The sequence below is a fragment of the Manduca sexta genome, unplaced genomic scaffold, assembly GCF_014839805.1.
Source record: "Manduca sexta isolate Smith_Timp_Sample1 unplaced genomic scaffold, JHU_Msex_v1.0 HiC_scaffold_3233, whole genome shotgun sequence".
In the NCBI taxonomy this organism is placed as follows: domain Eukaryota; kingdom Metazoa; phylum Arthropoda; class Insecta; order Lepidoptera; family Sphingidae; genus Manduca; species Manduca sexta.
This window is the reverse complement of record NW_023594279.1, coordinates 1-14,907: the sequence shown is the minus strand read 5'-3', so window position 1 is coordinate 14,907 and position 14,907 is coordinate 1. Positions and strand designations below refer to the sequence as shown.

At 34.2% G+C, this 14,907-nt stretch overlaps 1 protein-coding gene across 1 annotated transcript; it reads left to right on the top strand.

Annotated features, from left to right (window-relative positions):
- The first annotated feature begins 685 nt into the window (after positions 1–685).
- On the top strand, positions 686–7,802 carry LOC115442309 (cathepsin L). Its single transcript, XM_037446580.1, is given in 9 exon segments — positions 686–860; positions 862–1,021; positions 2,619–2,771; positions 4,535–4,657; positions 5,196–5,329; positions 6,424–6,533; positions 6,536–6,555; positions 7,057–7,217; positions 7,664–7,802. Coding segments are annotated over 9 exon segments (1,149 nt in total). The 5' UTR covers positions 686–711.
- Positions 7,803–14,907: the final 7,105 nt, after the last annotated feature.

The following is a 14,907-nucleotide window of genomic DNA, read 5'->3' as shown; positions in this document are numbered from 1 at the left end:
TGACTGTCGGAGATATCACGCGAATTTGTTGATTTCTAAAAAGGATATCGCTGATAGTTTGGCATTAGTTTAAAAATTGAAAAGTCTTTTTTGTATGATGATTTTTGTAGTTAACGGCATTTTACCTAGCGGACGGCAACGGGTCTGTGGTCATTTGAAAGTAGATGTTACTGTCAGCAAAATTTTATAAGGTCGCCAGAGGTCGGCATGAAAATATAAAGTCTTCAGTGGCCATCTACGAAGGTTTTGGGAAAGGCCACAAATTTGTGGGAGTGAATATTCAAGTAATCACTTCATTGCACAAAACTAGATGGCGTACTTCGAAGCAAAACAAAATAGTTAATGATTCAAACAAATAGTCTCATGAGTGCCTAATAGATGGCGGTATATCGAAAAAATGTTTTAAATTGTAGACCCTTTGAATAAGATTTTTTGCCACACATATCATACAATTAATTCAATTCCATTCTACCGTCTATAAAAAACCGTAAATGGTATAAAACATTTACTTACATTTACTACCTCGATTTACTTAAATAATGACCCCATTTTCACGATATCAACAAAACCTTACACTACGTCTAATGCTGACCAATCACCTTGTAGGTGACACAAACTGAAAACTGCTGACTCCACGGATTTACTTATAAAATTCTGATATTACTTCAATTAGAGTTCCAAATATACCCAGTGTATAGCTTATTTATAATTATGTATTTAATAATTATTTTCATTAAAATATCTTTCATTACATGTTTTAACATTACTGAAACTACGAATAATATAAAAGATATATTAGTTAAATATAAAAATAAGAGATTTTCGCGATGTACGAATAAACTGGAAGGATTTGTTGAAAACATTGAATTTCGACAGAACGGAGAGGTACAATGATTTTTAAAATATTTAAATGTGAGTGAGTGTTCTCCAGAGAAACGATCTTGCTTATGTGAGACGACATATTTTAAATGGTTTGATTATAAATGAAGATCTGCCAGAATCACATTGGCACGAATATAAGGTATTTTACTATCATTTTTTCCTACACATAAGTTCTTAGATCAAATAATTGAGATTGAAAGAAAAAATATTTTGAAAATGGTAGACACTATTCTTATATGTACCTTGCACCAAATCTATCTATACTTATAATAAATCTGTAGATAGGTCAATTCTGTACATGAAATATATTTCCAAAATAATATCAGGGGTGATTAGGATCGATACTGATGCCAAAAATGCAATTAGTAAAATTTTTGTCTGTCTGTCTGTCTGTCTGTCTGTCTGTCTGTCTGTCTGTCTGTCTGTCTGTCTGTCTGTATAACCGTTATAGAAACAAAAACTACTCGACGGATTTTAACGAAACTTGGTACAATTATTTGTCATACTCCTGTGCTGGTTATAGTATACTTTTCATCACGCTACAATTAATAGGAGCAGAGCAGTGAAGGGAAATGTTGGGAAAACGGGAGAAGTTACTCCATTTTTAAGCTTCCGTCGCGTGTGCAACCTTAATGGTTAAAGCTACGCAGAAATCATGTATGACGGAAATGTTCTCCTTAAAATTATGTAAAAATATCCCACGACAGCATATGTCTATCTTTTATGGTTGACTCACAATAACACGTGTAACTCCCGATAGCTTAGCAGTTCGAAGCTTTCTCATTATATTTGTCTACTCTTACGTTTATAACACTCTCAGTCATCCCTAATTAAAAAGTTAACATTATTAAATATTCCATAAAAAAGAATCATAGAAATCGGTATAGAAACACCAAAGTTATACATGAAATACGCTAATAATAAGCCATCACGCGTACTATACTAAATCATGCTATAAGCTTCCTTCGATTTCACCAGGATCCCATCATCAGACCCTGACCGGACAATCGGACCACCTGCATACCACCATACATTAAAAACATCCCGACAAATTGAGTTAACCTCCTCCATTTTTGAAGTCCGAAATCCACGCGAGCGAAGCTGCGAGCGGAAGCTTGTATTTAATAATGAAGAAATAAAATATATTCTTGAAAGTGGTATAGGTATCAGCTACGTTGTACACATTAAATCAAATCATAATTTATTTCAGAACCTTCGTGAAAAGCCTTTAGCGACACAAAAATCCTTTAAAACATTGTAGCTATTCAAGTACCAAGACGACGCTGGCGCCCTCTTCTTTAAAAATCAGATTAATAAATACCATTATTTCTCATGGGAGCAAATTACCGGCATAAAAGTATCCTATGTGTTAATCCCGCACATGGTCTAACTGTGTACCTAATGTCAACCAAATCTGTTAAATTATTTCTGCGTTTGCTTTTAACAAACAGCGAAACTTTTACATTTATAATATTAGTTAAATTATATATTATATTGCCTCATTATACCTAAGTTGACAAGAAATTACAAATTGATATTACGATTTCTGTTAAGTGTGACTTTTGACGATCCGCTCCTCATCGCTAATATTTACGCAAAACTTATTTGTCCTACAATTATGGCTGTTATGGGGAGTAAATAATGAATATTAGTTAACATCAGGTGGCTCACTTGCTTGTCTACCAGCATATGATAAATCATTACACATAAGTAATATATCTTAAGGATTTTTTCAGACAATTCACAAAAAAGTGTACCACACCCCTCACTACGAGATGGCAGCACTGTCGAAATGGCGGGATAATGTAATACGAGTCGCACAACACAACAGAGATTATTTAGCAGGGAAACTATCTTATTCTCTACATTTAAACCACTTTGCTGACATGGTAAGTAAATTTATTGTTAATATAGATAGCGTATGTACTTTATACAACAAAACAGTAAGCTCACATATAGTTCTCTAATTTTCTAATAGATGGCAGTGTACCGTAATATTTTTTATTTATGCTTATTAATAAAACTTTAAAATTTGTATAACAGTACGCGTAATTTCGGAAACTTATAAATGTCTTTTAAGCAAATTAAAAAACATACAACATGAAGGCTCAAAAACCGGACAAGCGTGAGTTGGACTCGCCAGCGAGAGTTCCTTACAAATTAGGTTTGTTTTTGTTATTAAAGTAAATATTTACAATTTTTACAGGTTTTCAGATTGTTTACATTACATGTCCTGTAACACATTACTTGTCAAATTCTGCGTCGACTGAAAGTAGCCTATAGGTTTAAATTTTCTTTTGAAATCGGAAAATATGTGACATAAACGGTGATATATTTTAATCGCATTGACTTACAAATTTGATTCACAGCGTAAGAGAACGTAGTTAAGAGTTTAAATATAAATTCCAACTTGAAAGTGTCTTATAAAAGGTACAGACAAGCGGACAATAAAGCGATACTATAAGGGTTCCATTTGAGGTTTAGAACTAAAAGAATACAGGGCTTTAGATATACCAGATCGAAAAGAGTCAAGCAGTATTTCAAACTAAACCTGCGTTTCAAATTTACGTCATATCACATTTATATTGATGTAATACGTCATATACACTCATATTGATGTAATACAATGAGAACTGTGAATTATACCTAGCTTTAACGGTGATGGAAAACATCGCGGGGAAACCTGCATACCTGATAAGTTCTAGGAATTTTGATGGTGTGTGAAGTCTACCAATCCGAACTAGGCCAGCGTGATGGACTAAAACCTAATCCCTCTCAGTAGTAGAAGGGGCCCGTGCAGTAGTGGAACAGTATATAATACAGGGCTGATATTATTATTATACAATGAGAATTAACCGAGGGATTACTGGTTAATTACTCTATACACACTATGTTCAATGAATAGACAATCAATGTTATTACTAACTGTAACTGTAATTGGAAACAGAGGAGGATGTAATTAATGTCTAAGGTCATGATCTTTACACTAAATGAAGTTTTGTTGGAATTAATAAACGTCCAATTCACAAAAATCCAAACTATGATAATTTATAAATACTACATCTTTCTAATATAAGACGTTTAATTTCTAAGTAGGGATTCATTTATATATATATATATGTAAATGAATCCCTATTTACTTAGCAATATTGAACGGCTGGACCGATTACAATTTTTTGTCATTGTGTTTATTGTCAGGAGAAGGTTCTTATGAGCGAAAAAATTCAAAAAATTGCGCGGAAAATTAGAAAATTTAAGAAAACTTAACGAAAATATTAATTTTATATAACTGTCAATTGTTCGAAATAACCGTCAGCGATTGACAGAATGCGCGCTGCAAATTCATAGTTAAGACGGGACAACGTCTGTCGGATCAACTAGAAAGACTATGACCATGCAACGCTATAATATGCGAATAACGTAACAGTTCAAGGCATTTTGGCTTTAAAGGGTCTCGTCAAATTCAAGGACAAGAGGTGACAACGAGCAATAAATATCTGTATTTAAGGACTCAGGTTTTGGCCTTTAAGTCTTGTTAAAATAGGCACCAGGATGTAACAAGATGCACGAAGAATCCAGTAATTAAGGATCTGATAGTTACGTATGTATCTCAATATTATAATATCTATTTTTTCTTTTATATCGATTTAAGCACCCATCAGAATACTTTAGAAAGATCCTGAAATTGGTTAAGACGGTTCCCTTGTACGACCCATCTGAAGACCGGAGGAAGTCAGCGTACAGGAGAAGTCTTAGATGCAAAACTCCTAAAAAGGTACGTAACGTTGTTATTTCTGTGTATCTCTCTTTAGTCATGTCGGATTGACGTCTCACTGAACTATGAGAGTGAAGAAATGAGTCACCTGTGTATTGCGCACACAATTGTGCATTATAATATCTTCTGCGTGGCAGATCTCCGTTGAGATATCCGCCGGCTGAAATTCGGTTAAGAAGGATAATCATTGGAACATCTTTACTAGGTTCTCTACTATATTACAACAATCTGTCTGCTCTATTCCGTTCCAATCTGGCACAATACAATTTAACTAAAACTAAAAATATTTTGCCTTAAATTGCACCATGGACTATAATTTTTCTGTCAAAATGCTGCGTATAAAATTATAGGTAAACGTATTATAACAATTTCAAGAAATATTGTCTATTCTGGGAATAGAACCCAGTCTACAGGATACACAACATCATTAGACTTAAAATAAATTATGATTTCTATGTCACCAAATAAGGCAGCTGATCCTAACAGCTTCTATGAAAGAATCCCTACTGCTCCCATCAAACAGTTACTTCTACTTTAGGTAGATTGGCGCAGCAAGGGCTTCAGGCCCAAAAGAGAAGAGCAGTGGCATTGTGGCGCTTGCTACGCGTTCGCCGTCACCCACGCCATGCAGGCCCAGCTGTACAAGATCCATGGAAACGTTGGGGAACTCAGGTAGTTATGACATTTGCTTCTGGGTCGATCTTGTATAAAATCTCCTTTGGTCTCTAAAAACTATATTAGTACATGTATATAAGTTCGTTTCGCTCTGAAGTGATATCGGCTGAGACGCTGTCAAATTAAGGTTAGAATATTAAAATTAACTATTAAACTAACAGGCCGGCATAATCGTGACGAATGCCGTGGGTTGATCATCTCCCATCAGTCGACATTTTTTGGACCCAACTTAATTACCATAAGTTGCAGTGGGGCCACTTGACCCTGTCTGTATAAAAAGAAAATATGTTGGCTGCCGGGTTGGTCTTGACTTTATTTCGCAGTTTTATTGTGTTGTAGTGTACATTAAAGAGCCATCATAGTATGAAAAGGCCGAGGATTCTATCTATTTTTAAGACGAATAGCTCTGTTTCTGGGTACAGTTATACTCAATTATTTCTTCGGCTAACAATTGAGATTGGCGCATCTTTGATTTCTTAAACCTAAGAAATAAATTTTATTCATGCAAAGTAAGAAGTTAATATATATTTAGTTTCTCTATAAAATGCTCTACGCTGGAGACGATGCCTGAAAAAACAGAACAGCTAGATAGTTTATTACAATGAAGCTCGCAGACCCTTTGTGGACAACCACAAGAAAAGTAATTAATCGATTGTGACATACTTTTTACTCAGTTGTAAGTCGCAGTCGCCATGTTGACCTGAAAAACTACCTTGTAAATGGCTTGCGAATGACCTTAAGATATTTATTTTGCAGCATTTCTCAACTGTATAAATCCAAAGTTTCGCTTAGGAGTGTAAAAAGTTACAGGGCATTCAATTTAATAATAATGTTTGCAGGTGGTACGTCTCTCATATGTAAGAATCCGCCTGGGTAGGTACCACTGCAATGTCTATTTCGCCCACCAAGCTGAAGTGTGTAAATACTGTTGTTTTCCGGTTTGAAGGACATTGTAGCCAGTGTAACTACTAGACGTAATAAGACTTAACATCCCATGTGGATGGCGAGATATATCTCTTACTGTGCTAGCAATTACCAGATTAAAATAAATCTTCTTAAAAAAGTTAAAAATATTTTCTTTCTAATTCCAGTCCCCAGCAGATAGTAGACTGCAGCTTCAAAGATGGTAATATGGGGTGTGACGGAGGGTCTCTGAGAGGGGCACTCCGATATGCCGCCAGAGAAGGACTCATCATGGAAAACAGTATCCTTATGTAGGAAAGGCAAGGCAAATTGTTGTCATATAAACTATGAAAAAATATAGATTAGGTTGAAAGTTGCGTCAATTGCGACTCAAGTGAAATCTCCAGTATGCATTATTATCACTATAAAATGAGCCTTTACGTGATGGCAAGTAGGTAATCGACTGACGAGAGATAGATATTTCTCGCCTTTCGATGTTATGCCGGTATGTTCAATAAAAAAGAGTAACAGAAAAAATATAAAAGTACAATGTTTGAGGGCTATGAATACCATTATTTATGATAGAGGCATGTTTCATCCAGCTTCTGCAACATAACTAGGCTTGTTTCTAGTAATATTAGTTTTACAAACCTACCATCAACGAACTTATCAGTCGATTGTCGCCATCACAGTTGCCAATCACCACAGTATTTATACTGTATGGTGATCAGCTGTTTACTTGCCATTGTACCAAGATAAAAAATCCCTGCTTCGCTAGATGAACGAGTCTTTATTTCAGAAATTTTAATTTCTAATTTCAGAGAGGCTCTTGCAAGTACAGACGTGACTTAGTCCGCGTTCGACCAAAGAGGTGGGCTACGATTCCATCAGGCGATGAAAGAGCTATGGAGAGAGTTCTGGCTGCTGTTGGACCTCTCGCTGTTGGGATCAATGCTTCTCCTTACACCTTCCAACTGTACAGGCATGTTATCGTACCCTTATAGTAGGTGTATCTTTCAACTTTTTAAGCAATAAAGAGTTACTTGTTTGACTAAGTTATCGTCAGAAGTTTCTTTCTTTCAAATTCGCTGCTGTTCTACTGTTTCTTCGGTTTTTGTACCATTAAACTCAAAATGGCTAGAATACAATGTGATTATTATTCCAGTAAAGTTTTATATAATATTAGCATTTGCCTGCGGCTCTGCCCGTGCGTAAAAGTTTTCCGAGATAAATATTTTCCAGGAATAGAAAGAAGCCTATAGCACTCAGGAATAATGTAGCTATCAGTAAAAGAATTTACAAAATCAGTTGTGTAGTTCCTGAAATTGGGGCGTTCAGACAAACCCTTCAGCTTTAATTATTAGTAAAGATTTAAATTCTATCTTATTAAAATTTCCAAAATATTTTTTCTATTAAATCTCTTTTCAGAAATGGCATTTACGACGACCCTCTCTGCACACCCTGGCAACTGAACCATGCCATGCTGCTCGTCGGATACACTCCTGAATACTGGATATTGCTGAACTGGTGGGGGAAGAAGTGGGGAGAAGATGGGTATATGAGGTAAGTTGAAAAGGATCGCATACTATATTATATTTAATTGCTATTTATAATAAAAGGAATGCGGAGTAATGATGAAAATTAAATTGACCAACCCTGTATATTGAGTATATTGTTTACGCGAATTTAAGGCATTGAAATAAGACTATATTTCTGGTTTTATTGCGGTTTGTCACCCCGTGACTATGAAGACTGCAAAATCTGCAAAACACCATGAGAATATCATGACACAAAAAACTACGATAAAATTCGTAAATAGTTTTATTTCAATGTATATTGAATAATTAAATTGTGTATTTAAAGGTTTTGTTTTCTTATCTACAAGATTTATTTATAACATTATCATCTCTATATTTGAAGGTAAGTGGAATATTTATGAGACACAATGTAAGTCGACAAAACAAAACAAAAAACGATGTCTCCTAAGTAAACTACCATATCTGATAAAAATGCTATTTTCAATATTTTTTACTGGGTTTGATAGTAAACAGTACCTAATTAACGAAACGCAAAAAACGTGTATAATCGCTGTTTCTTCAGATACGACAGTTTACTTAGGAGCCATCGAAAATATGCCGTCAAGCACTATGTCAGCGTCTTGGTCTTAAACCATCTCAGTACTAGAGAAGATCTGAGCTTAGTAGTGAAACAGTGTATAATACTTACACAAAGATCTAACATTCAAGAAGGTTGTATATTAACTTTAACACATCCAATTTCAAAACACATTACAATAATGTTATTGAAAATATGACCTCAATAACATTACGTTTTCTTACAACAGATGGTTACACAAAAGATCACGTAATTCATACAAATGTATTAACAATTATTTAATTTTCCTGTATTATTCTTCGTGATTTATAAATATATAATTCGTGTAATATTTACACAGGTTTGTATAATATAACAGACAGTAATCGATAAACCTTCGTTAGGTATTGTGGAAAATTTGGAGACTACGCAGTGTTGAAAATCAAGTCGATAAAAAGGTGAAAAAAGAAGTATATGGCAAGGTAATTGAATCAGTCAATAACGTGACATATTGATTCCACAGTCCTAAAATTGGAAATTATTCTAAATGGTAATGTAATAATTTCGTAATTAAGTCAGTAAGTGTTTAGAAATATTGCATGCAGACCATAAAAGATTCTAATACTGGCCACTTGGGTTAAATATATAAAAATAATTCCCATTATTAAAATTAGAATACTTAACCGTAGATTTTTAACATATTTCATTTGTTTGACATTTTTCGCGCCAATTAAAGCTTTTTGGCATTAGAACTGTAGCTCTTTAACGTTTTTATTTGTTTTACTTGTATCGCGCCAATTTAAGAAAATACGTATTTCCTTCATTTGTATTTGAGTCGTTGAGCATGTATGATGTATGAGCGGCGAAATACCAATTAAGACAATTCCTATTTGCCTGAACCGTTGAAATAGAAAAATCAAATGTAAATCATGCTAAGAATCTACTGATCATTTTCTAAAAAATCTGTTTTTATGGATGTTTACAGTCATTAATTTTTCACTAGATGTATAAACAACTCTTGTTGATAATCCTCGGGCTGTCTGCGATGGTGGCGTTGCCCGTGGATCCCTCACGAAAGCTGGACCGTCACTATCCCACCAGCCTGCCGCTACGAGCTCGAATCCATCAACCACCAAACCATCAAGCTGCCCGGAATACCTGAGCCTGTTTCGGTTGTTTACGAGTTGAGCAAGAGATTCGACTTCATTAAATGTCAAAATATTCTGATAAGAATTAAGATTCGTTAGTATTTTGACTTTAAACCAGTTCTTTGTAAACCATGTCTAGTTTTATTTCTTATATCCCTACATATAATAATGATACAAGAATTAGTACTCCATATTTCGGTATCAAAGACTCATATTCTGTACTAAACACCAATTAATAAAGAAGTTTACTAATTTTATAAATGCGAAAGTTTGTAAAATGTTTGGATGCTGCTTAAAAGTAAACACAGATACAACTAAACGGATTTGGATGAAATTTCTCACACGAATAGACCATCTCCTAAATTAACATGTAGACTACATTTTATCACGGTAATTTGCTTCTATAGGAAATAATATTTTTTATATATATGGTACTGGCGTGGTACAGGTGTAGAAATCACTACAGAGATTTAGGAACTTTTGAAGGGCAAAGCCGCGAGCATCACATTTTTGTTTTCGCGGATATAGTGCCTTATGACTACCGCCCAGCCTTCGGGGGCAACTGAGCGGTTATGTTGGGGTCACCGTGCCTTACGGCTTGGTGTTGAGCCGCCCGGATTTGATGTATACCTTCAGGCGACCGCCGGGCCGAGACCCTAACCTATATAAAACTCACGGAATACCAGCTAAAACACCTCTCTGTCCCTCTTCGGCGCATTAGGGACGACTGTGGGCTTCCTCTGACGGAAATGTCTAAGATTTCGTCTGCAGTCGTTCCTGCGCAGTGCCGCACGCGAGCATCACCTAGCAATATATAAATGTATCCCAAAAAGAATTCATTAATAAAAAATATATGGAGAAAATATAAATTATCCACTGTCGGTAATTAAAATTAAAATCTGAAGTTTCTGCTTTTTTCACACTGGCAGACCTACTGAGAGGATGAATTTTGTATTTTTATTGAAAATTTCGCCATAAGACAAAGTCAAAACTCAATAGTTAAAATTAATTCTATGTTCCATAGATTAATTTGTGTTTTTCACTATTTGTTACAAAATGGTAGTTACCTATATTTGCTTTTTTATATGTAACAGAAAAATAATATAAAAATAAATTCAGGATAAAAAAAAATGAAAAATAAAACAGTTATTCATATTTGAGATATGATTGTAAGCAAAAATAGGCGTGTGGTGGTGTTATCGCGCTTTCTCCTTGTTATGAACGCAGCATTATAGCCGGTGAGACTTGGTGACGTCACAGTTTGCTATTACTGTTATTTGACAGCTACCCCTTTCAACAAATTCCAATGCTTTATAATTTATTTATTATGAATTTTGAAAAATCTTTATCCATTAAATTCTGTATGACATACATTTTTGATAAATGTGTGTAGTAGTAAATTACCGTACTGAATAACAAGAACCGTTCACCTACAAGAGGACTCACCATAAATAACAAAAACCCTCAATAGTACTTTAACCAGTTCACTTGGTAATGCAAAGACCGCAATGATCCCCTCGTCCACCCCCCTTACGCATGGAGTCATCGTTGCATACTAGCATATGAAATACCTAATTTACTCCTAAATAGTACAAGTATGACATTGAAATTGAAATATTTTCGAGAAACGGTATCCCGGATATTGGTTTTTGGCGGAAGTCACAATCCCGTAAACGGCTCGTCTAGACTGAATATTGCCAATTTGAAGCCCCATTATCATTATTATTTTCTTTGTGCATCACTTCGAAAAGCATCGATTATTAGATTTTTGAAGTGAAAATTCTTTTGAATCGTGAGTTAAAACTCGATGAAACAAAAATGCGTTACAATATTTGAAAAAGGAACAGCGTTTGACCCGCATGCTACATTTTACATCCTTATAGTTTATTCTTTTTTTTATTTATTTGGAAATAATAGGTAAGCTAGCGATCGTTCAATAAAAAAAAATATAACCTTTTTTATGTTAATTCCCAAAAATACATTCAGTAGAATTTTCAATATAACTTTGGCTTTTAGAATAACTCCATATATAACTGTGAATTTCAAAAATAAAATGCTCTAAGCTGCCATTTTACTAAACAAATGTAATGGCAATATTAGTATTGGTCATATGTAAACTAAATAGCATTTTGTCTAAATCTGCACTTCCTTAAATAAAAAAAAAATAAAAATGCTTTATTCATCACGTAGGCGAACATAGTTGCACTTATGATAAGTCAAGGTACATGAGAATATTCAATTATTACTTAATTAGATTAGCTTATATAAACAAAGACAATAAAATAAATGAAAAATATACTTAGTAAACAAAGAAGCCAGCTCGGGCTGGCAGGGAAGAAGAAATAAAATTATGTATGTATGTATTTTTAAATAAACAATAAGGGAGAAACGCGTCGCGATCCTCACCGGTGAGGACAATAAAAGCCCTAACCTAGCTAACCTACCAGCCTTTCACTAACTACCTAAGCGATGACTACCCGAAGAAGAAAGGCAGAAAGAAACTCCGGGCTTTATTTTTGTCATCAATTGTCTATTCATTTATAATATTGTTATATATATATATATATATATATTTTTTAATAAGTCTTTTCTATACAAAGTCTGATTAATTATATAAGCTAATACACGCTCATCACCGTAAAATTGCGGAGAAAATCCACATAAAAGTATTTAGCAATAACTAAAAACTAACGAAAAAAAACAATAATACTAAAAAATTATAAAAACTATGAAACAGTCAGTGTACAGCGTGCATACGCCTACATTTACAAACATAATATTTTCATTTCATATTTTGTCGCAGATCTTGGTCAATATAATTAAGATTATAAATTTTAAGGCTGGTGCAACAAAATGATCGGTCGGTCGTCTATTATACATTGATAATTCAATGAGTCAATATAAAATAAAATATGTCACATAAATTTAAAACTGTTACCCAGTATAATGTCAAAATTGTAGAAAGGTACACATGAGACGTTTATGTAGTTAATTTATAATATTGGCGTTAACATAGGGTTGACAGGGTGTGCAGGACTGTTTTTCCAAACCGTCTGATCATCGAGGTAATCCTTTACATTATAATACCCCTTGACATTAATTCGCGCTTAACATGACACTTAAATTTGTAGCCGGGCAGATTGGTTATTTCAAGAGGGATTTTATTATAGAATTTGATACAATTCGCTAGATAAGATTTATTTGTTTTACAGAGCCGGAAATTTGGAACAACTAGTTTATTCTTATTTCTAGTGTTCAAACAGTGCAAGTCACTGTTTTTCATAAAAGTACCTAGGTTCTTACGGACATACATAATATTTTGAAAAATGTATTCAGCTGGCAAAGTCAGTATATTCACCTCCTTAAACAGTTCTCTAAGGGAATCGCGAGACCGAAGGTTATAAATTGCACGAATCGCTCTTTTCTGTAAAATAAAAATGGTCTGCAGATCTACTGCAGTACCCCACAGAAGAATGCAATAAGACATAATGCTGTGGAAGTAAGCGAAATATACTAACCTTGCCGTAGCCACATCAGTTAAATATCTGATCTTCCTAATAGCAAAGACTGCAGAACTCAATTTACTCGAAATTCTTTTGAATGTGGGGTCCCCATTGTAATTTCCTATCGATAGAAACCCCAAGGAAGACTGTAGAGGGTACTAATTCTAGTTTATTCCCGTCTAAATCAATATCAGTTCCATTAATCTTGTTCAGTAACGAGAATCGAACACATTTAGTTTTTGCTGCATTTAATAGAAGATTATTGGCAGAAAACCAGTCAGAAATCAATTTAAATACTTTATTTGGCTCTACAAAATTTCCTTCCCTTCTATTTAGTTTAAATATTAGTGAAGTGTCGTCAGCGAATAATACAACTTCAGCCATTTTGTTAATAATGTACGGTAGATCATTAATATAAACTAAAACAGAAATGGTCCCAAAATTGAACCCTGGGGGACCCCAATCCCAACTGTGGACCCTGCAGAGGAAACGTTGTTGATAAAAACTTTTGTTTCCGACCCGATAAATATGAAGATATTAGTTTAAGCCCCACTCCCTGATGCCGTAATAGTGGAGCTTTAAAATGAGGGTTCCATGATCAACGCAATCGAACGCCTTGGAAAGATCACAAAATACCCCTAAAGCATCCTGCGATCCCTCCCAGGCATCCAACACAGCTTTAACTAATGCACGTCCTGCATCTTGCGTGGACCTACCCTTTGTAAAACCGAATTGCCTGTCATGTAGAATCTCATTTTATTAAAGAACACCAGCATTTGATTAAGCATTAACTTTTCGAATATTTTACTTAAAGCTGGTAAAATAGAAATAGGCCTATAATTGGGTGTTGGAGCAACCAGTTTTAAAAATTGGTACTACTTTACTTATCTTCATAAGATCAGGAATATGCCGTCTCTTATGCAGCAATTAAAAATATCAGAAAGGATTGGGGCGATGCTAACTATCACTGACTGCAACGCTTTAACAGACAAACCCCAAAGATCTTCAGTACTCTTCATGTTTAAGCTCCTGAATACTTTTATAACATCATAATGAGTAACACATTCAAATTCGAAATTTGGAATTGATAAATCTAAATATTGTTTTAAGAATGACTCAGCTGCCTCTGGTGAGGATGGCAGACATTTTGTCGTCTCAAATGGTATGTTATTGAAAAACTTTTCGAAGTAATTAGCCACAGAATTATTGTCTGAAACTAGTTCGTCATTAATGTTTAATACAATCTTGTCATTACACTTAGTTTTGCCAGTTTCAGTATTAATTATTCTCCAAGTTGTTTTAATTTTATTATCCGATTTTTTTATATTTCTACTAATATAAGCAGCTTTGGCATACCTACATACACTTTTAAAATTTTAGAGTATGTTCTTACATAATTAGTAAATTTGACATCAGGTGTAAAGGACCTTCTGTCATATAATTCGTATAGAACATCTCTACTACGCCTAATACCTTTGGTTGCCCAAGCACTGAAAGATATTTTATTTTTAGTGTTACTGATTTTACACTACATGTTTTATTGAATACATTTGTCACACTATTTAATAATGTTTCAAACATATTATTTGGGTTGTCCGAGTCGCAAGTCAGCATAGGCAGCACGGAATTAAGTTTTTGTGCTAAATTTCTGCAAATTACGTAGGGATAGTGGTCTAAATTTAATAATGTTTTTACTTTTTGTTTTACACAATTAAGTTTGACCATTTGACAAGTATGGTCTGAGCGAACACCGGTTAATAATTCTTTTTATAGTCAATTTTAAAATTTGAGATAACATTATCAATACACGTGGCCGAATTTGTAGTTAGTCTAGTTGGCTCGAGAAAGTGACAGTTAAGATTAAATGATTGAGCAAAAGTCAAAAATAAACTTTGTCTGTTGTATCTATCAGTAAATCTATATTAAA